The 24322-nt window shown below is 37.7% G+C and overlaps 1 protein-coding gene across 1 annotated transcript in view; it reads left to right on the top strand.

Moving 5' to 3' along the window:
* GAK (cyclin G associated kinase) overlaps positions 1–24322 on the top strand; it is an 81414-nt gene that overhangs the window by 33031 nt on the left and 24061 nt on the right. Inside the window, exons 12-22 of the mRNA XM_026098686.2 lie at positions 5562–5611; positions 5702–5850; positions 9239–9361; positions 11916–12049; positions 13322–13516; positions 14674–14791; positions 17942–18021; positions 18332–18525; positions 20451–20609; positions 21530–21991; positions 24070–24240. Coding sequence (XP_025954471.1) covers positions 5562–5611; positions 5702–5850; positions 9239–9361; positions 11916–12049; positions 13322–13516; positions 14674–14791; positions 17942–18021; positions 18332–18525; positions 20451–20609; positions 21530–21991; positions 24070–24240 — 1835 coding nt within the window. The remainder of the gene's footprint in view (positions 1–5561; positions 5612–5701; positions 5851–9238; positions 9362–11915; positions 12050–13321; positions 13517–14673; positions 14792–17941; positions 18022–18331; positions 18526–20450; positions 20610–21529; positions 21992–24069; positions 24241–24322) is intronic.

Here is a 24322-nt window from a genome sequence, read left to right as displayed (position 1 = left end):
GATAACACTTAAATTCCTCTTATGCTCCTTTGAAGTTGAGCTCTGTTTTCCCACCCTGTTGTTTGTCTACTTGATCTTACTCTTCTGCACCTGAAGTTGACCTGAGTGTTTTGATTGTATACTATTTCTGAAGTACTCCTGCACTTAACTCTTCTTGTTCTTTTGTCGCCAGATGACTTTCTGCATTTGTTATGCTTCCATCAGTCTTACTGAAGAAATTTCTTCTTCCTGCTCTTGCAAGCAGTTCCTTCCTTAGTGGCTGCTGGACTTGTAATTATCTATGGAATTTCATCTTCTACTGTTTTGCTGTTTGCCAGTAGATAAGAGCTGTCTAAAAATGACCTTACAGTATAGGAATGCCTCATATTACCCAGCACCTTATTCTTGTTTCTCTTGCTTTTTTTTGTTGCTTTTTGCTATTTATTGGTTTTCTTTATTTCTGTAGTGCAGTATGGAAGGAATAAAACAGTAACTGTATATCCAAGCAGAGCTGATTTTGCTGCTTATGAAATGTAGGTTAGTGAATCCTTGCTGTCTGAAAAGATTCTACCCAGTTCACATACACTTCTCTACAATTTGTTTAGATTACAGTGACTATCCAAAATAATTGTCTAGTTCCTATCATATTCCTGCGGAGTTACTGTTTACTGTGCTACTTCTCAATGGCTGGTTAGCAATCTGGTTGAACTCTACAATTGAAACCTTATTTACAATCCCCTTTTTTGGAAAAAGGAAAAGTATGACTGAGATGGAATGTGAGGCTGTATAGTGCTGTCCAGAATGAATTTATCTTTAAATTTGAGTGGAAAATAAACTGCTGAAATCCTCTAAGTTGCTTCAAACTTTATCCAGTATCATTAGTTAATTGTCATAGTGTCTGAGTGTCTATCATGGATCGAAGTGCTGTTGCAGATATTTTTAGTGTGTCCTGTGGAACTTACTGAATGTTCTTAGTCAAAGAGAACATCTTTAAGAACATCTTTGCATCTTACTCTGTTACACTAAAGAAAGTTGCATATGTGGATATTGATTAGCACTGAGTAGCTTGTGAAGGTAATTGTTTGCTGACTTGATTTTGGTTTGTAACTCTTAAGTGGGAGGATCATGGTATCAAAATTAGATCAACAAAATGCAACCCTTCTCCAGCTGAAGGGGAGGGCAGTAGCTCTGTGGGTTTTGGAGAATTGCCAGAGGCTTGCCAGACAGGGTCAGTAAATGTGCCATGAGTTAAAACCAGCAGATTACCTTGTACAAGCTGTTGTTTTTCCTTTAATTGTGTAAACTCCCAAGCTTCATCAGGAGGGGGTCCTACTCAGGTGTTTTGGTCCAGGTTGTTCTTTTTAGTGGTCCTATTATTTTAATTTCTGGGTAGGTCTGGATAGTGTGTTCACAGAATTTTAATCCTTAATTGTGTTCAATAGTTTACTGAAATGGCAAACCATGAATTTGAGCATTTCTTAATGTTTATGCAGAGTCTGTGAGAGGGTCTCTTAAGTTCTTTAGCTTTAAACATTCACGATGCTGCTGAGAGTCCTGCCACTGGCACTACTTTCTTGAGCTACCTATGCTTTAACTGAGAGAGTGTTAATTCTTTGCATCTACTATAGGAAATATCTGTTGTCTGTCACGATCCAGTATGTGTGCTGCCAGTGTCATTCCCTTTACAAGCTTGTGGCTGCAGCTGATACCATCAGGAGGATGTAAGAATTTCTCTTCTGCTATTGTACCCTTCACTGCCTTCATGTAACTCTTCAACTAACACAAGCAGCAGACATCCTGGACAAAATGAACTGTTTTTTCTTTGCTATATTTTTTCCTCACCACATCTAAGCGCTCTTGTATTGAAGTCCTAGGTAGGTAGAGGTGTCTCCTTTTTGCTCATCACTGCTTTTCTGAATCACGGAGTATTTCCTTTATCTGTAGTCAGAATTTTTTTCCCCTCATTGAATCAACACTGTAGTGGAAGAATTAAAACTAGTATCTTATATTTGCTATAGAAGTTACTTTTTTCACATCCCCCCTACCTGGCTTTATTTTAGTTCAGTTTTTGGTCAGATGGCCTCTTAGTCATCCCTGTAAGTGACAGTCTGAAAACTAAAATATATGTCACGGGTTACAAGGCATTGGAGTGAATGAGAGCTGTCCTTGTCCCCCAATTTACCTTATTTGGAGATTACAGGTGGCCTTCTTACAGCCAAAAACCCCTTCCAACATACCCAGTAAATGTTATATGCATCCAATTTCAATTGATACTCATAGCCCACAGCTGGTGGTCAGTCTTCTGTTCCACCAGAACAGTCTTTGTCCCTGAAGTTTGATCTAAGAATTTAGGGAACAGATAGCTTTTATGACTAGCTTACTTTGCTTCTAAGGTAATTTTGTTTCTTGGTGCAGCACTAATATTTCATGAATTTGAGTTGCACTAGATAGTTGAACGATTAATCTAATTTTATGAAGCAAGATGTGAATTTGCTGCGCTTCCTCCTAGCTTAAAAAAAAAGCTAAGGCCAGGATGGTTGTGCTTAGATGGCTTTTGCTTGGTGTGAGTATAGGGATGCTAGCTGGAGGAAGATTACATAAAGCTTTATTTGACTGACGGTGATACTTGTTTACTCACCTTGTTGCCATACTGACTAGTCTGCCATTTTGTTCTTTCTTTCCCATTTTCGTCTGTTATTAACTCAAGGTAACTATGTACTGTTCAAAAATTTTGTGCTTAGTGTTAACCAGCTTGTTTTGTGAATTTAATTTTAATTGCTGGAATTATTTTTTTTGTTTAGTATTAGGCATAGTGTTTAAATGCAGTTATCTGGCAAGATTGATACTGCCAACCTTTTTTACACAGTGAAGAGGTTTTGTCATATAACTAAAAATTCTGGTTTTGTTCAGACGTTTACACTGCACAATGGGAATTAATAAATTATTTCATTTGCTATATTTCTCATTAGACTTTTCTGATGGTATCAGGTTACTTCAAGGTTTTTTTGTAATGAAAAGGGACTCAATATTGGTATGATAAGTTTCCTGTTTAGGTTAATAATTGGAGTCTTAACGTACACTTTATTTTAGGCTTTTCATGTGGGTCATAAGCCAGAAGCTTTTCATGCGATGTGTTGATTTGTTTGAAGATTTTTCCATTCTTGTCACCTGCCAGTAATATCTTTATGTAAATAAAATGTGTGCTGCTGTTAGCTCTGTAACTAGGAAAGGCTTCCTTCCTGATACTTAGTCCAGTGCAGAAGGTCTCCAAGTAAAGAGAAATTGCAAAAGCTTTTTCAGATTTAGTTACAGGACTATATCTTGAAATGTGAAGGAATGCAAATAAGTGTGAGGAATAGACTGCACAATTGCTGTGCATATTTTTTGTCTTCCCGTGATTTAAAGCAGCCTCCTAGGTACCAAAGTCTGACATGAAGCATTCCACTAGAAATACAGTAATAGTGATTCAGTCTTAATACTGAAGTAGCTCTGAAATTTTCATAATAAAGTCTAAGGAAAACATGGAATAGTAATTCACGGATAAGTCACGCCTTTTAGGGAACTTCTGTTAATTCTGCAGTTTGTGTAACAGTTGCATATTTTAACTAAGCACTAACATTCTGAGACTTACTAATCTGTAAAAGGCAAACAACATTTGCTGCAAAACAGCAAGCTTGAGGTGGCCATGCTGTGTATTACTGACATACTATGTTACACTTTTTCAGTGGATATTTTAATTTAAAAGTGTATGGAGCTTTTCTGTAGCTGTGTAAAGTGAGATCCATGCTCCTAATAAGGTCGTTTAATTTAGACAAAGGTAGAAAGCAAAGTGTACAGAATGGTGTTGCTAGTAAAGGGTCAATATCTGAAACATTTCCTAAAGGAATGGATATGGAGACCTTGCGTTTTTGCCTTTCTATATCTGTCTGTCCATCTCAGATTGCTACTTAATTTTTGTTACAGCATTGAAGGCATAATTGTTCTTTGTTCTCAGCATCTTGTACAAGGTCAATCTTTAACTTAATGCCAAAAAAGTTGAAGTGTTTAGAATGATCTGCATGTTTTCTTGCTTGAAAATGGTAGGTGTATGTAACAGACAAAAGACTGTTCATCATTAATTTTGGTAAGAACTTTTGATTAGCTCCGAATGTAAATTTCTGTCTTAATCAGTTTGGCTGCAGCAGTGTGCTACTACTTTAGCTGCATGGTGAGGTTATGCCCTTCCAAAGATGCAAAGAATCTTGAAATAAAAATTATTTGGGTGTTTTGTCCATCTCTTTCTGCAAGATTTTCAAGGTTAAGTTTTATCGGTGCTTTGTCAAGTGAGGTACTCAAACTTCTATATGATGTTTCAAACTTCTATATGATGTTTTCCAGTTCTCTTGAGTCCCTCATTCAGTATCATTGTTAGGACACTCTGATCATGCTGTTCTCCTTGCTGACTCCTTGATGTCATTGCTTTAGAATAATTGTTCTTGCCTTATATAGTGTCTTCCTCCAAATCCTTGTGAATTCAGTAATCCTTTAGTCAATCCCTCCAGCTTCCTGACTCTTTACTAGCATGCCATAAGGAATCCAAGACAGTGTAATGTTTTCTCTCGATATCTGAGTGCAGTATCTCAGGTCTGCTCTTTCAAGTAGTGTCTTTAAACTTCATCATGATGTAAAAGCTTTCCTTCAGTAGTGCTGTATAATCACTTCTGTATCCTTTAAATGCAAACTATAGTATTGTGATGGTATTTTGATATTCTGAAGATTATACAGTACTAAAGTTAGAGATGCCTAAAGCATGTTCTGTAGGTGATGTTTGTTCTTGTTTTGCCAATCAAGAATGCAGACCTGTGTGATCATGCTCAAGGGTGGTGGTTTATGCTGGGCTGTTTAAGCTTTTGCATCCTGTTACATAGCAGGTAGCCTAGAATAAAGAAGTCACTAGGAGATTGCAACTCTTCTAAAGGCTGCTCTTTAAAAACTGTGTACAGTTATATATATAAAACAGTAATTAATGCCTTGCTTACTATGGGCATTTTGGAAGTGAGTTTTCAGGGGAATGATTTAAATGAGGGAGGAGATTGAAGTAAATTCTACTTGTATGGAATCAAGAAAATGGGGATGCATGGCAAACTGACCCACATAATAGTATGGGAGTGTTTAGTTGGTTCAAATACAATCTTTCAACAAACCTTCTTTGTTTTAAGCATTAAAACATGCTCCAGTTAAGATGTTATTGGATTCTTATTAGACTTTAAAATGATACCTTCCCAGAAATGAGATGTCCTCAGGTTCTCTGAGAAGCCACTTATTTGCATATTTACAATGAACCTTTATGAGTAGCAGTAGGAGCTATTGGAATGATTTAAATACTGAAGGCAAACATACCACATCCCAAAAGATGATTTTGTGGTAACAAGTGCATATGAGTAGTTTTTCAGTTACCTTCTATTCTGTAAACTTTGAGCTGTGAGGAGCAATCCTCAGATGGAAGAAATGGAAGTGGTGGGTGGAGCCTGAGAGACCTGGGATTTGGATTTACAGCTGGATAGTTAATTTCCATATATTAATTCCGATGTGTCTTATTTCAGTTATGCAAAAGGAGACTTGGATATATCATACATCACTTCCAGAATTGCTGGTATGGTAGCATGTCTGTCTTATGAATAATTTCTGTTTGTTTTTAATATATAAAATATGAATATGTTACCTGCTGATGTTCTGTTTTCAGTGATGTCCTTTCCAGCCGAAGGTGTAGAATCTGCCATCAAAAATAACATAGAAGATGTGCGGTTATGTTTAGACTCTAAACACCCTGGCCACTATGCTGTGTACAATCTTTCTCCAAGAACATACAGACCTTCAAGATTCCACAATAGGGTGCGTATAGTTTTTGTGTTCTTTTTTATAAAAGGTCTTTCAACGCAATATCTTGATTACAACTACAGTTTCCTGTTGTGTGATTTGTTAAAGTAGGTTGCATAATCAAAGTTCATGAAAGAGCAATTATAAACATAAGGTCATGGAGTAACCTCTATTCTACTTGTCTTTGCTTCCAATTAAACTTGCTGATTAAAGGCTGATCTTTAATCTTACTGATTTATGGCTGTTTCTTAGGCTAGTGATATCTTTGAAGAAATATGTAGGTACCCAGGACTTTCCTTGCCTGTTTCAGATTTAAATTTGAAAATATGTAGCTTAATTAAAAATCTTATTAAATTTTAATATTCTACATTCAGAGGTTTTCCTCTTCCCAAGGTCGTACCCTTTTAGGGACTGAATGGTGCAACCTGTTTACTGGGCTTTCCCTTGGCCACATCTTTCTTGAATCTTACGTGGCTCAGTCCTGGAGTGCTGCTTTTCCATGAGTGAGCAGCCTAGCTCTGTTCATTGCTACTGCCTGAAGTACTGGCACAGCTTAGCTGAACCTGCTCTTGTTTGCAGGTGCCTTCCTGGACAATTCTCTGATAATAAAATAAGGAAATATTTCCCCAGTTCAGCATCAAGATTGAGGACAGCTTGTTAGGTGCTGTCATATTGGACTTCAGTATCCATCTCTGCTCAATCCATCTCAGCTCAACAGTGGAGACTGGTACTGTGTTAGGAGTTGTCTAGTATTGTCCGCGTTAAGGCTCAGATAAAACAGTCTGCAGTGATTGTGCCCTTTGCTATGATATTAACTGACCAGAGAAGAGTAAAAGCGTTATTTGCTACACACGACCCTTTTTGGACCTTGCCTTGCAGGGCTTTCATTAGTGTTACTTCAGTTACCTGAGTTTACTTAAACTTTGCCAGGCTGGGAAATGTTTAATGTATTTTTTTCAGTGCTTGTCACTTACCTTTCCTCCCTTTGCTTCCTCACAAACTAGTGGAAAAGACACCTGAAAAACACTTGCTGCATCTTTGGGTGGAGGTGCTAAGTTTGTTTCTGAAGCTGGTTCGATATCAAGGCTTAGTCTAGTTGCCAGAGGCTGATCAACATAGAAGGCAGAATTTGATCATGCAGGGGACCTGTGATTTATTGGGAGCAAAAGCAAGTTTCAGCAATACTTTTTAGACTTAGAGTACTCAAATGTCCACTGCAGGTGATGTTTTTTAATGAACTGGTTTTTCTTCTGTGTACAAAGCTGTTAGTCCCAATTTATGAAATGTTAAATTCTAACCGGAGAATTGTTTACCCTGGAGACAGCCCTTTTGTCTGCATGTAAGTCAGAGGTGTGAATGCAGTGATATTCCTGTTGTATTGGTACAATGCAAGGTAATATGAACACTGCTGTATCTGCTAATGATCTGAAACTCTGCTGGTCTTTTAGAACATTTAACTTAGTGACATTCGTTTTGTTTCATGAGCTTTGTTTTGCTGTAGCTGAAAGGTAATAGGAGATTATAACTTGTCAAAGTCATTGTACGCTCCTGCGCCCTTAATTGGCTGTGATGTTTTGAAAACTACAAAACAGCATGGTCTTCGTAAACCAAAGATTTTACTTGGAAAACAAGCTCTTACTGTATATATGGTGGGAAATTTTCAGTGCCTCTTTGAAATCCGGATACTCCAAATGAGCAATACTCTTATTTTGTTTTTTAGTGACTTACACTGGGTGAGAGCAGCAGTGTAGAAAGCTAAGGAAGCTTAGCATTTCTCTAGTGTCTGCAAAAGATAATTCTGGCAAGCCCTATAAATGTGATCAGAGGAAAACTGCTTCTGAAATACCTAAAACCATGATATTCTGCTTAGTAGATATTCACAAAGCGGTAGCTTGTTGATTCCTGCTATGCACTCTCTTTATGGAATTTTTTTGATCTTTTTCCTTTGTCCTCAATTAAAGTTGATGCTAGTTTTGAGGTCTTCTGTTCTAGTCTTGGAACAGGTTGACCAGAGGACATGGTCTTCAGCCCTGGAGGTTTTCAAGTCCCAATTGCAAAAAGCCCTCAGCAACCTGGTCTGACCTCATAGCTGACCATACTTTGAACAAATTGAACTAGAGACCTGTTGAATTCCCTTAGAACTTGAATTATTCCTTGATCTTATTTTATATGAGGAGGTTTTAGGTATCTATAGAAGCTAGCAAAATGACATTAATTTGGCAGTTTAGATTCTGCTCATAAACTGGGTTGGTGGATCAGACTATTTTGAGCTTACAACACAGACAAAGAATAAAAAGGTGGTATGCAAGGTATGTGGTATACATTGTATGGCAAAACTAGTCTGAGCAGAATATAAACTGTAAAACAAAAAGACAGTTCTGCTTGCTTTTTGAACACACCTGTTTTCCAGACAGATTTCTGGTTTATAGCTGTAGCGCTGCTACATGAATCTTTCACTGATAATACAATATTTGAATTACTGAACCTCACACTGAAACCTGTGGTGAACAAGAATGAAAGGGCTGCTTGCTTTTATTTGGTCAGTGATGCCTGTGTAAGCTTTTTACTAATAAAAGAATATTTCACCTAAATTTCCAGGGAGGAGAAGCACTTTTAATCCAAAAAATACAGCAACTTCAGGATACTAGAATACAGCAAATAACTGTAGGAGACTGTGTCAAACTTGCACCTTTTTTCCTTAGCTTGCCATGATGGTCATCTTGTTGAGAATTTTTTGAGTGATACTTAGGTCAGTTTAGGTAATTAATCTTAGAACAACCCTTGTACCCTTCAATCCGGGTAGGAAAGCATGTGGCTTATAGCAAAACTCAGTCTTCCACATTCAGCACTTGTGGTCCTGGTTAAAAAGAAACAGTAAAACTTGTTTGTAAATTGTTTCTTTGAACCTGGAAAACATCCGCTCTAAGCTTGAAGAGCTCTAGGTTCAGGTTTCATGTATTGCATCCTTATGTGGCAGCCAATTTTAAGAACACAGCATCTCAGCAGTGAGAAGTTTATTATTTCCTAGTCTTTTGTAACTAATTGCAGAAAGAATATTATTCAACTTTTAAAGCTTTTCTTTGAATAAAAGACAAATGTAAGAGAACAATTCTGTTTATTTAATGTGTATGAATTAAGTTGAAAGCTGTCTTGCTTCACTAGCTGAAATTGTTTTCTTGAACAAGAAATGATTAGGTTTGAGGTGCTGATATTCACAGTGCAACAAACTACAGACAGGACTGAAGCGCTTGATGCTATAAAGAGCTTTTTACACTGTATGAGGCTATTTTTCTTGAACATCTTGTTTCATTTCTGCCTGACACTGATGCTGAAGTGTAAAATTGCCTCAGTTTATACTATGTGAATGTATATGAGTGTTTCTCATTTGTGTTTCTCATTGCAGGTTTCTGAATGTGGCTGGCCAGCAAGACGAGCACCAAATCTTCAGAATCTTTATAGCATATGCAAGAACATGCATTTATGGCTGAAGCAAGATCAGAAAAATGTTTGCATTGTGCACTGCCTTGTAAGTAATCAGTTTAATTCTGAAGTGCTTTGCTCAGTCCAACTTTAGATTGTCAATAAGGATGCTATCACCCACTCAGTTTGAGTATTAGTGATTTTTTTCTACTTTAGGACTTGGAGACTATTCCATGCTAATATAATGTGTTTAGAAAAGCAGTTTGCATCAGTTTTCTTTTTAGGCAATCAATAGGATAATGTAGCCCTTGTTTCTGTGTATGTAATGCACACACACACATGCACACACAGTTTTGTGCCAGATGTGACACGGAGGGTGTACACCAGATTTACTAGAAGTAAATGATAGCTGCAGTGTCTTGGATTTGTCTAGCTGGAAATTACTTTGGATTTAAAATCTGTTGAAAATGACTTTAACTGGGAGAGAGTATGTTTTAGACAGTTTCTCAGGCAACAAAACATGATTTGGGGTTTGCTTCCTGTAAAGAAGAAACCATGACTATGGGGAGCAGGGATATGGGAGCAGATGAGGGATTCCTGATGTTATCTTTACTAGAGTTTGCACTAATAGAGTGAATCGCTAAGGTTTTACATCATAGTTTGAATGCTCCACTTGAAAACAAACAGTTGAAAACAAGGCATAAATGGCAGCTCTGCCCCACTTCAGCTACATTTAAGGCTTTCTGGATTGCCCGAAGCTGCCATCCTGAGATTCTGTTGATATCATTGTGGCATGTATGCCGGAGGGCTGGAGTAGCTCTTGGACATCTGCAGTAATACTTTGCTCTGCATAATTATTTGAGTCATGCAGTCATGGCCATCCTTGAAAATTTGTGTAGCTTTGTCATTGAAGATATCAGTACAGGATCATTTTGATGGAACTTAATGGCAAAACTTGAACTTGATAAATGACAGCTATTTAAACACAGTTAATTGTTGTTTCAGATACGTGCATTTGACCTTTGTTTGAATATAGCTTTTCCTTGTGTGTGTGTGTATATAATTATCTTGGTTCATTTAATTTCCTTTATGAAGGTTATTTCTTTTCAAAACAGTTCAGCCACAAACCTCATCTGGCTTTTTAGGGCTTCAGGAAAAATCTTGGCTTTAAAATCTAGGTGTTTTTGATTTTTATCTAGATGTTTTTTATTGCTGCCTTAATGATTTCTGGCCTGAGGATTGTTTATTTTTAATATCCAAAGTCCATCATCCTGTAAAAACATAAGAGAAAAAATTGAAATTCTTACTCTTTTGCCTTCTGTCCTTGCAGTAGTTTCTTTTTCTTCTGTTCTGTAAATCAATCAAGCTTCTTTCTGAAATGCAAGGTTCTGTCAGTGGTTTTGTTTACTAATGAATAATATATTTGTAATATCTTGAATGCTGTAATTCTGAATGAAGTCTTCAGCATCTGAAATATCTTCCTCTGGCATCACAAGCCATTGCAAAGGATTTGCTATGACTTTCTAGTTGACCTATACAATGATTTTTCTCCCTTCTGTCTGATGCTTTTATTTGGAAATGGCTTTGTAATGCTAGTGCACTTAAGTCACTGCCTGTCATGCTGGTCAGTGTTGTTTTATTCTTCCCTTGTACTCATCAATGTCTTGTCCTAAAGAGTAGGCTTCTCAGGGTAGGGACTGTTTTTGTTCCATCTGTGTGATATTTAACTGAAAGGCATGGTCTAGTTTGTAGAAACAAACTAATTCAGGTTCAGTCTGATGCTCAGAGCAGTGCCAACTTCAGTATTAGTTCAAGTTGCTCGTAATTAGGGCTTGCTAGTTATGCCAACAGTAATAAGTATTTGCTGATTTACTCTTTAAAGGTCTGGCTGCTCCAGAGCTGGCCAGTGAGCTAAGTGGTAGTTAGAATACATGCCTGGCTCTGAAGGAAATGACTATTAAAACAAGCTGAGAAGAGCATTTCCTTCTACCCTATTTCCACACGCATAATGAGTATTTATATGCTAAATGATTAGAGAAAAATTTGTGTTCTTTGCTTGCTAGCAAAGAAAACTTGAGGAAAATCCTGTCAACCTTTATCTCCTGACTTCTGAATCTTTGGTTTTTTTATAGTGTAGGGCTGAATCTGGCATGTGTAACAGTGATGCCTGAAGATTAAGATTTGATGTTATTCTTTCCTTCTCTTATACTTCCCTGACAGATATTAGATCTTTTGACCAAAACTGCATGAGACAACATAATGTTCAGTGCAGCTTAGTTCTTTTCCATCTGAGGACTTGTCTTGCAGCAGAAACCAATGGGTTGTTGGCCAAGAAAAGCACTGAAATTGGGTCTCAGGCAGCAGCCAGAAAACAGGGTTGAAAATGGATATTAGTGATAGTAAGGTAATGAACATGAAATTGAACACTCCAGACAAAGTTAAGCTAAAGTAATTATTGACATTTGAGCAAGCAGATAATTTGTAGTATCTCTGATATCTTTTTGAAATAAAATGAAAATTTTTCACATTCAAATTCAAATTTCAAATCTGATTGCACTAGACCTTGGACTTCATTACATGAAGTAGGCAGCATGTTCTTCAGTAACTTCTTCAATGCTTTTTCCACTAGGTTTAATAACAAAATTACAATTTTCTTGTAGGATGGAAGAGCAGCATCTGCTGTTGTAGTTTGTTCTTTTCTATGTTTCTGTCGTCTCTTCACTACTGCTGAGGCTGCAGTTTATATGTTCAGTATGAAACGCTGTCCTCCTGGCATTTGGCCTTCTCATAAAAGGTATGGTACCAGCGTGTTCATAGGGTACTACTGAAGCAAGTATTTCTGCAATTGTGAATATGCTACTGTTCTTACAGAATGCTTCCTAGGAAGATAAATCATTTCAGAAGTGGCTTTGTTAGAACTGCAATATTCAGGAAAACAGATGTCATGAGTAGGGAAAGTAGTTCTGAATTTTGTAAGACTGTACTCATTCTTGTTACTACTGAATCAATACAATCTGTAGTAAAGCAATGTTAGGAATGAAAGCAAGGGTATACAATGCTTCTGAAATGCAGTCTAAAGTACAAGATTCACTTTCCTTTGTGGATGACATTCTATTCCATGCTTAGTAATTGTTATTACAGTAGGCTTTAGCGTGTCAGAAAAGTGCAAGTTCTGTGGAAAGAGTAACAGTATAATTCCTGTTCAGTAGATAAGAGAATACCTTCTGTTTTTAAGAGTGTGTGCAGAGATGACTTTGTACATGTTGAAGTGTTTTAAACTGATTATTTAACTTGATGTACTTTGCTAGATCTTGTAACAATGGAAGTCTCAGTAACAAGTGACACTAGTAATAAAGGTGCTTCTGCAGAAAGTTAGATTTAGGAAAGGTGAGAAGTAAGGATTAGTAAGGATTAGAAGTGTAAATGACAGATTGTGCTGTTGTACAGATTGCCTTTGAATATACTTAATGGGCCCTTTCCTGGGAAACTCAAGCTTACGAGGATGAATTACATCTAGCCCAACATGTAGAGTGCCTTTTGGAAGCTTTAGATTACTAGCTTCAGAACTGATGTGTAACCTTGATCCAGTATGTGTAAAATACAAATAAATAGTCCTCCTAATACAGTGTTCTGGGGTTTTGGGGAAGACTAGCTAGGCTGTCTAATAAGTAAATGTAAAGCTAAGGAAGTAAGGCAAAGACTGGAGTTGAGTCTGGCAGGTGGAACACTAGTGCAGATGAGTTTATATAGAGTGCTATATTCAGTTTTGTGGACGGTATGTCCTGTTGTAGTTTAACCAATGGGATTTCATGTAAAAATGCCATTGCTGGACTTAGACTTGTTAGGGATCCTAAATATTTCTCAGTGTTTCTATTTCATTCTCCTTTTGTGAAATTCTGTCAGATTTTAAAATGTCTGTTTCCCAGAAGTGCTGTTCAATGTTCCCACTGTTTATTGTTATCATGTGCTACTGCTCAGTGGCTGTGTATTACAAAAGTAATTGATATGCATTCACCTGTTTTTAGCATTTGGCTCTGTTAAAATGCATACCTCTTGGTTTTGACAGATACATTGAATACATGTGTGACATGATGGCTGAAGAACCCATTATTCCTCACAGCAAGCCGATCTTGGTCAGGTCAATCACCATGACTCCAGTTCCACTCTTCAGTAAGCAGCGCAATGGCTGCAGGCCTTTTTGTGAAGTTTATGTGGGGGATGAGAGAGTGACAACTACCTCCCAGGAATATGACAAAATGAAGTAAGTACAGGTGGTGATTTGCTCTGAAACTGCATGTTGAGTTTTTCTAGAGCAACTTAAATAAGGAGTCCTTACCATGAGGAGAAAACATGCTTTTTGATGTGCCAGTTGAGCAGAAAGCTCCTTTAATACTTATTCTGCATGGAAAAACTCCTAAATCCACCGGTTGATTCAGCTGATCCTGAACGATAAATCACAGGAAAGAGACAAAGCAGTTGTAATAGCTGTTCTCAAATGCGGCACATCCCCAGCAAAAGTATGGGTTACAGTGGGGAGCCATGTTGTGCGGTGGACATTGGGAGACAGAGGTGAGCAAGACTCTTTCCTTTTAGTCCATATGGTGTAAACTATGAAGGCTGAGCCCAGGCTGTTCATGTTGAGATGGTGTATCAACACTGCTGAAACTGAACTTTGTCTCAGTAATAGAAACAGTAAGGATCATCCAGCCACTCTAGCTGTAAGGAAGGCATTTAACTACCTATTAGCTCCTGTGTAGCTCTGCTGTTCTGGTGCAATGCTGGAATTGCAAATATTACTATTGGTTCAGGATGTACATAGGGGAGGGAAAGTGTGAGAATATCAAAACCCTGCCAGCTTCCCTCTAAATCCAAGTCCAGCAAGGAAATGTTATGAATTTGGAGAGGGGCACAGGAATAACCATGGCGTTTTCAAGTACGACTTTTTCTCTTTTACACTTTTTCTATACTACTGTCCCCAAGTGGGGGCCCTGACATAAGAATTATTCACAGCAGTATAGCTATAGGCAGCTACTGGTTCTTTCTGCACCTTTCTTCTGGAACAGTCTGCTTTGTAATATCTTGTTTCTTGTCATCCTTTATCCTTAATATCCTTTGCCCTATTCATGCTCCTGCATATTCCAGCACCTCCTTGGAAGCATGTTTTTCCCATATCTGATCTGAGAATTGCAGGTTTAAGCAGGTACCTGTTGGTCTGATGTAGCCATCTGTCAGGCTTATTTTTAGACAGCTTTTAAGTTTTCTTCATTTAAAGAGTTCAGTCTTTACCCCATGACAAGAAATTAAAGTGGAAATTTGTGGGATGACATTGAATGGCTTGAAGAAAGCAAAGTAAACAGATAAGGAAATTTGGTGCATTTTTTTTATATTAGATTAACTGTAGATATGCTTTTTTTTCAGGGAGTTCAAAATTGAAGATGGGAAAGCAGTAATTCCACTAGGTATAACGGTCCAAGGGGATGTTCTCATTGTGATATATCATGCCAGGTCAACACTAGGAGGCAGACTGCAAGCCAAGGTAATGATCAGCTTAATAGCTTGCACAAAGGGTTTGCTTTTTATTGCTGCAGTTTGAATTTAGCTGTATTTGTGATCTCTTTAAGTACATGGTTTTACTTGCTGCTGTTTGCTCAAGTAAATAGCTGAGGTTTTTATATGCTTGAATTCATTTTCCTAGGGAGCGTGCATGTTTACTTTTTTAATTCAACTAAGAATGCTAATGTGTTGGAGGGTCACAAAAAACTTATGAAGCCTCTCTTCAAATTTCTAAAAATAAACATTGCTTTCTCTATAGTGCAGGCCAAATGAAACCTGGAGATCTGTGTAAAAGATGGGAAGGAGTAGTATAAATTTTAGGGTAGCTTTGAGCATTATAAAATTTGATGCAGGATTTCTTAGAACAGTACTGCAGTTTCCACACATTTTGGTACAACAAACATACACATATTACAAATATAGATGTTTTTCCCCTAATTTTTTTTTACTTTGTGTAGGAAGGCAAGTATCAAATCTTGTCATGTTGCAAAAATTCAAGACTTTCTTTATACCCCTGGAAAATGTTATACTCCAACTCTTTCAGTATATTTTAAGACTGAAAGCCCTGTGATGGGATTCTCTAGCACACAAAAAAAGCAGTGCATGGATCAAGTGCACAACTGGGGAAAGTTCAGCCAAGATTAACTTGTTTTTGTGTCAACTTGTTCTTGTGTCAGTTTCACTGATAGGGTTAACACTTGGTTTCTCTGTCATTCATTAACTGTCTGCTGTAACATTATACATGAACACTGTTTTTTGATCATCCTAGTTTGGAACTTTGAAACGGTATTCAATATACTTTAATTTTGTCTAAACTGCTCCCTGAAGTGCTCTCTCAAACTCTTATGGAGATACCACCATGAATGTCTACACTTTCTTACAATTAATTTGAGAGAGGATTTAGTTTGTCTGGGAAGTGCCTTGCATATCAAGGGATTAAGGAAACTGATCTAATAGTATGTTCAAGTATTCACGTGTATTTCAGAATACATAGGGACAGACCAATCAGAGAATCTGATTTTTAATTCCTTTTCTTGGGCTTGCTGCTAAGTTGACTTGACCAAAAGGCTTTAGCAGTAAATTCAGCAGATCTGTTGGAGTCAGATCTACCATGGAGAATGAGATCTTTGCTAAGGTAAGTGCCAGGGGAAATAGTGGTTCACCTACTGGGAAGAAAAACTTTCCTTCCTGCTGTGTGGAGTCTTAATTCTCTCTTCTGGTAGCGTTTGGGACTCCATCATGAGTGAGGAGCAATGTTAAAGACCTTTGAAGTACAGGAGGGAACTGGTGCCTGCTTGTAACACTAAGCAAGCAGAGGTGGATTTTGAGTCTTAACAGGTATTGCTGGGGAAAACTTGGAAGTTTCCCATAGTACATGACAATTTTTGACACTGTGGATATCTAGTCTGTGCTTAAATAGGATAGTAAGGTACAGCTGATTTTGTATTTCATGTTCTACAAAGCCTGACAAAACAGTGAAAGTTGCTTTTAGTGGAGGGAAGGTTACAAGATACTCTAGCCTTTTAGGAACAAAGCAATTGTTTTCAAAATGTGCTGAAAGTTGCACTGTTTAAGCAAACTGTTTAAGGAGGTTATGCCCTTGAGGTGAAGCATACAAAGTTTATTCACTTAGTATTGAGTTGTGACTTCTTGACAGGAAAAGTGTGCTGGGCTGTTGCTATCACTTCTCATTGAGTAGGTAAGGCTGGCTTCAGGACAAGATGCAAGTCTTGAAAACAAGGTTTTTATTAACTGTTAAACTGAAATTAGTGCAACTATTAGCATATCTCAGTGTAAGATCCTTTGAGTAGATTTCACCAGGCACTGTCTGATCCTCTGCCATTGGAATGGCACAGTAGAATGCCAATTCAGATGTGCTGGTGGCAGCAAAATAACCTGCAGGGTCGTAAGGCTGTGATTTGATGGAGACTTAATGGAGTATAGGCAGGGCTTGCAAGGTCTGAATATGGCTGATTCAAGCAGGGCAAATGCTTGCTTTAAAGAAGATACAACTTAGTCAGGTATGTAAGTAACTTCACTTTCATCACTCTGACTTCCGATTATTTGTCCTTCAGGATACCCAACTGTGATAGGGGAAAGGGTTCGTTTTTTGGACATGAATCCTGGCTTAGTGCTTTTGTAGCCTTCAGAGTTGCTCTGCGTGTGTACTGGGTTGTCTGTAAGAAAGCAACTGGACTCCTGTCACTTGACTTCTGGTTTATCATGTTCTATGAATGCACACTTACAAGGAAGCTTTCAGAATTTAATTTTACTGGGTCCTGTTTACTGGTCTCCTTATCACTTGCATTGTAAGGACTGGCAAGAACATTCCACATGTGCTGTGTGGGATTAAAGCCAGGGAACAAATGCATTGTGGGTTTATTAAAGCTTGTTCTTTGGCTTTCTGCAAGATGGGAGCTATGTGGACACCTTTTCTGTGGTAGCATTTTCTGAGTTACCTGCCATGCTGATGAGGCATGAAACGTAGTGATTCTGTTGGTAGAAGAGTTTGGAAAGTTTTGTTACAATTAATCAGTTTAGAAAACCACTAATTCTGTTGGAGCTGAGTGCCTGACTTGATGTTGCAGGGGGAAAAAAAGGGTAGTCCTTGCACACCTTTCACAGTGTCCTTTTAAAAGCAAGTGCTAGAGATCTTTTCTTCCTGTACTGAATGGAATCATTTATCTATGACAAATCTTTTTTGCTTAGTGTACCTAGTGTAGATAGTTTTTGAGCAAGATGAGACTTCCTGAGTGCATGTTGTTCTGAAAAGTGTAATACACAGGTCATAGAGCTCCAGCCTTTAGAACAGGGTCTGGAACTACTTGACAGCCTTTGGTCTCCTTGAAGTTAATATGGAAAAGGTATCTGGTTTAAGGCCTTTTGGTGTATGGAGAATATTTCCACAAAGGCACTACAAACTTACTTGAATATTAAAATTTAGTTTCATTACATTCTGTCCTAATCTGCATTCAAGTCACTCAAGATTAAGTATGGAGGTAAACTAAAACAGTAGCAAAGTGAACACTTTAACGTTTTCTAATATTGGAAATATTTTGTATTAAAAGCAAATCACTGTGCCTAGTGTTCATGTGGAATTATGGACTTCCCCTGTATTTCTTGTTTCCAACAGATGGCTTCAATGAAGATGTTCCAGATTCAGTTCCACACAGGTTTTGTGCCCCGAAATGCCACCACAGTGAAATTTGCCAAGTATGTTGTTGATGCCCGTTTGTAGATGATTTGGAAGAAGTTTTCTTTCAAATCTGTCAAGCTGACAAATTGGGAGATCCATTGCAATGAGATGATTCTTTTTTTAACCTCAGTTAACTGGAAGGTTTCTTCACAATACAGACAGATTTGCTTTACCTAAATACCACCTGTTTAAAATTTTTTTTGAAAAAGTTAACAAGTATGACATGTTTTAAGCCTTACACTAATTCCATTAAAGTTCTATTTTGGGTTGCTGTGAATTCAATCTAGTTACGTATTAGTTTCAATCTACTTGTATGTGTCTGTGCAGGTATGATCTGGATGCTTGTGACATTCAAGAAAAATATCCTGACTTATTTCAAGTCAATTTGGAAGTGGAGGTGGAGCCCAGAGATAGACCTAGCTGTGAACAGCCACCATGGGATAACATGAACATAAAGGGACTGAATCCCAAAATCCTTTTCTCCACCCGAGAGGAACAACAAGAAATTTTGTCAAAATTTGGTAATGAATCTCTTCAAAAATTAGAGAATATAGTTTCTAATGCACTCAGTGTTTGAGGGTGTATTTTGTTTTGTTTTCTGACATTTCTTCAAATGTCAAGCTATAAAAGACGTTTTTTGTAAATATCACTTCAGAAAGTTGCGTTGTCTAAAGGAATATTAATTATCATCCAATAATGGATTATTGGATTATTGTCTTATCTCCAATGCTAAATTTGCCTGTTCTAAAGCTCCGAAAATGCTGTTTGGAGGGATTTTAACAAATGAAATTGACAGTCAGGATTCATAGACAGATATCTTAATTATTTGGTTAAATTGACATTATCACTTCACTTAAAATTATCTGAGTGTTCTTCAAAATAGTCTTAACTGAAAATGTTTTTATTAAGATTTTCTTCACATATACCTAAGTAATGTTGCTGTTTAATTTCCCATCTGTACCTCATGTGGTCCAGGAGGATTTCTTAATAGTACATGTTCTGTTCTGCATGTGTATGTCTGTATTAATTCCAGTTAGTGTTGTCCAGTTAATGTTGTCCAGTATCTGTCTTCTTTCCCATGTATCAGTAATTCCATTTTTGACATTTTCATTAAGGCTGTCTGTGCTGCTGGTTTAAAAAGCATGATATTGTGGTCATTGCTTCTAGTATACCGTACATAAGATCTTACTCTCTATTTTTCTAGTTCCGTATGTTTTAATTCCATTTCTCTCGATATTGGATAGCTGCTGCTGTCTCATCTCTTTAGCAAAATATGCTCTGCTGCACTTGCACTATGGTTTAAGCCATGCTCTATTTAACTTAGCTTATACTGAGGTTAAAATCATGTTGTGAACACAACTCTGAGCTCACTAAAGTCAAGGTGTTTCATTGAAGATAAAGATATTTATTAGTCTTACTTTCTTCATCTTTCATTTTAAACAAGTCACTTTCACTTTTTGATTTAGAAATGAAATGCAAGGGGTTCATATTCCATTGAAAACATTTTTTTACTAAAACTTGTGGGGAGGCAATATCACTTCCTCCTGTCCTATGAACATGTTCTCTGCTTAGATAAATTGACATTATTTCATTAACCATATTCTCTATACTTTTCCTGAAATGGATTTTTTTTAGCATTTCTGTAAGTGACAAGTAGACTATGCAGAAGGAGGCTTACCAGTCTGGTATTTACTTACACAAAGAGCTTTCTCCCAGGCATGCATCCTATTCTTTCCAAATTAGTAGATGAACACTCATAAATTCAGAGTGTCTTTATGTTGCAATGAGGAAACCTTCCTTTCTGGGAGGCGATATAGCATCAGGTAACCCAGCTCACACAATGTAATACAAGAGTCACTTAATATCTGATTGTCAAATAAGAGATATGAAGAGTAGTTAAGTACAGCACATGATATATTACTTAACTCTTTTGAGGTGCTTGTTGACCATTTTGTATTATTCTCTAGCCTTATACTCAAGGTACTTTCTGTAGCTGCACTCACTCTTTTCTCATGTTCTGTTCCTTCACTTAAATTGCTGCAGGCTTTGTTCACAGCTCTTCTTGCCTAATATATAAATGGTGGTACAAATGGGCTGTTAATGATTAGATGTAAGTAAAAGAATTGGTTAAAATTTCTTATAAATCTAAGTCGAATGCCTGAATGAATGCCTGAGAGTTTTGCTATCAGTCTGATTTCTTAGTTTAATGTTGCAGCTGGAAATAGGCTTTTACAGGTCTTTACAGTTGAAATGGGGTTAATAATCCTAAATTCAAACCTAAGGCGTTTTGCCTTTGCAGAGTAATAGCTGCTTTGAGACACAGATATTCTGCCATAGTAGTCAGTGTGTAAGTCAGATACCAGCTACTCTGCGATCAGGGTTGACCAGGGTTGAGTTCCTTACAAGTACCTCTCTAAGGATCCTGGTTTAAAATCTAATCTTCTAGGGAAACCAGAGCTGCCTAGACAGCCAGGTTCAACTGCACAGTATGAAGCAGAAGCATCCCAGCTGGAGCAATCTTCAGAAAGCATACCTACTGAGACAGAGTCTCCACACAGCAGTAGTACTGATGCAAATAACTTCTTTCATTCTCTGGATTGGAAAGGTAGGTTTTTTCTCTGAAGTAACTATTTCTTGTATGTTGTATTGTATGCCCTCCAATGAATTCTAGAGTTGTTCCTTTGGCTGCCTTATACGACAAAGGCAAAGTCACTATTTCACCAGATCATGAGAAAAAACTATTTAAAAAGAGTGAGCTCTGCAGCTTAGTAAATGTTCAGCTTCATTTAGGTAAACATTAGGTAATGACTTTTGTATTGTACAAACCTATAAATGCTGAGCAAATCTTTCCTTTTCTGCAAAAATGCTAACTTTAAAGGTCTGCAAGGAAGCCTCTTATTCCCACAGCTCCATTCAGGGCTAGTGGTGGAATGGAGAAAACAAGGTAGATTAGCCAGTGAATCTCAAAGGGTCCAGATAAATATATATGGACTGAAAAAACATAACTTCATAGTGCATGTGCGAGTGTTTTTCCTGGACTCATGTCTGGAGAAATTGTAGTAACTGCGTACATTGCCATTGAATGGTATCAGATTAGAGTAGCGGTAAATGAAGGCTCTTTTAAGCCATACATGGCATAATGTACTAAGGAGCATGTCCAAATCAGTCCTATTCACCTTCCCTTCCATGGTGACATATTTTTTTGGTGCAGTACATTAATTTGTAATTTTTGTCTTTAAGCATGTGTCAGTTTTTTCATGCTTATGCTTTGTACCTGGAGAACTCCTCTGTTTACTTGGCAGGAGAATCTTAGCTAGTAGTGTGTGAGCTACAATGGAAAGAGCTACTCCTTTGCCATATGCACAGACATGATAGGCAATGGTTAGTGTTCTTCCCTTACCTCTTGTGTGAGAAGCTGTGATAAATCAAGGTTTGATATCACATGATCTCACCACATAAGCCTGTCTTCTCCTAGTTGGCAGGAGAATCCCAGTAATCTAAAGCTGTTATTTCTTTTCATTCAAGATGGAAAAAGTTCAGAAAGTGGAGTAGAGGAGAACTCATCCAGAAATGATCATGTTCAACTGACTGATGACAAAGAGGAGAGTGATCCTTCTGATGAGGAATTCCCTACATTTTCGGGAGAAGAAGGGGCAGTGACTGTTGATGAAAAAGACTCTACTACTCCAGAAGGAGAGTTGCTTTTTGAAGCCAGTTTTGAAACACCACCTACCCTGTTACAAAAACCTGCTTCTGAAGAGAATGTAGATTTACTGGGACTAGACTCTGATGTTTCACCAGTACAGAAACAACCTATCTCAGAAATAAATCCTTCATCAAGCAATGCGGACTTGTTGAACAATCTTTTTGTGGGTAACACATCACAGATTTCAGAAGAGTCCACTGGAGATCTGCTGGGACAAGGAACAGATTTCTTTTTCAGCAGTCAATCTCAGCATCCAGTTGCTGCTCAGGCTATGTCTTCTGGTATGTAAATTCAACATCAGAACTCCTAAACTGGCCAACATTTAAAAACAGTCTGCGTTGCACCCAGAAAATGAGTACCATGCTTTCATATATACACTGAAGACACATCTGTCTATAGCAAGAATCTGGATAGAACAGCTTATTTACTGCATGAAGCAGAGAAAAATTGCTGTATGCTAAACTATTTGTGTGGTTCAGGTTCATAAAGAAGCAATTCTTATGTTATTGGAAAAATAGGTTCAACAGTGACGAAGCTTTTCTATGTATTTGTTGGCAATATCCTCTGGTCATATAAACAAGCAAGTGTCAGGTTTTGAATTTCAAGGAAATTCACTGCACTTAGAGAATCAGTGGCTTTCCCATGCAAATGTTATATATGCTTAATCTTTTAGATCCAGGTGTGAAGAACTTCTCTTGCTAAGATACAGAACTGTAGAGACTTAATATGTTCTTGCATTTTACATAGAATGGTAGCATTAGATGTAGTGGAGAGCTTTGCTGTGTAGGTCAAATGGTTCTGTGGGATTTTTGGGTGTGTTAATCAGATAAGACTTCTAGGCAACTGGAAATCCTGTAGATTACTATTTAGACCAGTGGGATAATACTACTGTGAACGGCTGTTTTTCTTACTGCTCTTACTGATGTTGTTGGCAGATTTTTATCCTGAAAGAGAATGTTACACTCTGCTACCTAACTGGCCTTTAAAATAAGATATTTTAATGTAGAGGTCCTGTGCTTAGCAATGTGTTTGCTAGCTCCATGTGTCACTTGATTAAACTTTTGGGACATAGCCGTTCTGTCTGTAGTACTACAGTAAGATTTTAAAGAATATTAGTCAAGTAATCAGGAAACAGAAGGTTTAGCCTTTTTGCACAGAGATAATGCACTCAGATTAATAGCTTTAATCCAAGCGTAGCTGCATGGTTATTCGGAGCACTTATGTGAGTTCTAATACTTCTGTCTTCTGAAGTAATCCTGTTGAATTGTCTGTGTTACTGCAGTCAATGTGGAAATCAGTTTTGTCATTTTTTTCATATAGGCAGAAGTGTAGAATTAAGGGGATAAAGGTTCTGTTCTTTCTTTAACTTTTTTAGTATATAAACTCCCCAGAAACCTTGAGCAGTAGTCGCCTGTATCTCATTTTACCTTTAAACTGGCTCGGGAGAGAAGGATAATTACAGAATCAAGAATACTTGGTCCATGTTCAATTTCAGTTTTCCCATCAGATTTATACCTGAGCTTTTGTACATGTACAATGTTGCAATAAAATAGCTTGTATAGATGAGAATCCAGGATTTTCTGAAGTGTTACTGAGTGCTATGCAATGCGACCGTCGCCTCATGATGCAGTAGGCATTAGGGCCCTGTAGCAGGATTATTCCTCCTCTTTAGCTTTTGTGTGAATCTGGCAAGAGTCCCTGGGCTTTTGAGGATTTGAACCTAGAGGGCAGCAGTAATGGGAAGATCTGGAGCCTTGCTTCCAGCTGCCTGTCACATGTTACCCCATGCTGACTATAAATACTCTTCCAATTTGTTTTCTTCACTGTGATCAGTAAAGACCTGCTGAAAGCCCTGCTTCTGCTGGCTTTCCTTCTTGAGTTGACGCATTTTCAGCCCCAGATTCACCAATGCCTTCAAGTCAGAGTGGTAGTATGAATGTTTTATTTGACTTTAGTAGTTTAGTCTGTTTTGTTTAAATGCCTTGGTGATTTGGCATTATAGACGACTCTAGAAACAAATAACTTTTTTGTTTGTATGCAGCTGATCATTCAAACTTAAGGAGTGCATTACATAAGGAAAATAATGATGTGGTTGAACATGTGCAGCCTTGATAAGGAATTACATTTGAAGAGAGCTATTGTTGTGCATAGCTGACATGCTTTCCTAGCATGAAAGTGCCAGTGTTGGGGGACAGGGACAATGTTGACTCTTTGCCACAAAAAAACTCTCAGAAGGCTGGTTCAGTTACCAAGAGGAACTGTACTTTTTGTGTGTGATCCAAGGGATATAAATTTTTTTCTGCAGCTTCATTAATCCTAAAATTTGTCACAAGATAATTTTGTTTTCTGCCTCTTTTAGTTGATCCTTTTGATCCATTCACAATGTCATCGAGTGCGGAGAATCCAACCCTGTCTGGTCCAGACCTCTTTGGAGATTTCCTTAATCCAAATTCAACATCTACATCTAGTACATTTCCTTCCACACATAGTTCGCTTCCAGCTTCTTCCAGCTCAGACTTCTTAAACTTAGGTAAGTGTGCTTATGATGTTCTGTTTCTCAACAGTTTCTGCTGCTCAGTGCAGTTCAGCTTAGTCAATGTGGATTAGTGTGT

The sequence above is a fragment of the Dromaius novaehollandiae genome, chromosome Z (assembly GCF_036370855.1).
Source record: "Dromaius novaehollandiae isolate bDroNov1 chromosome Z, bDroNov1.hap1, whole genome shotgun sequence".
Classification (NCBI taxonomy): Eukaryota; Metazoa; Chordata; class Aves; order Casuariiformes; family Dromaiidae; genus Dromaius; species Dromaius novaehollandiae.
This window is presented reverse-complemented; position numbering and strand designations above follow the sequence as displayed.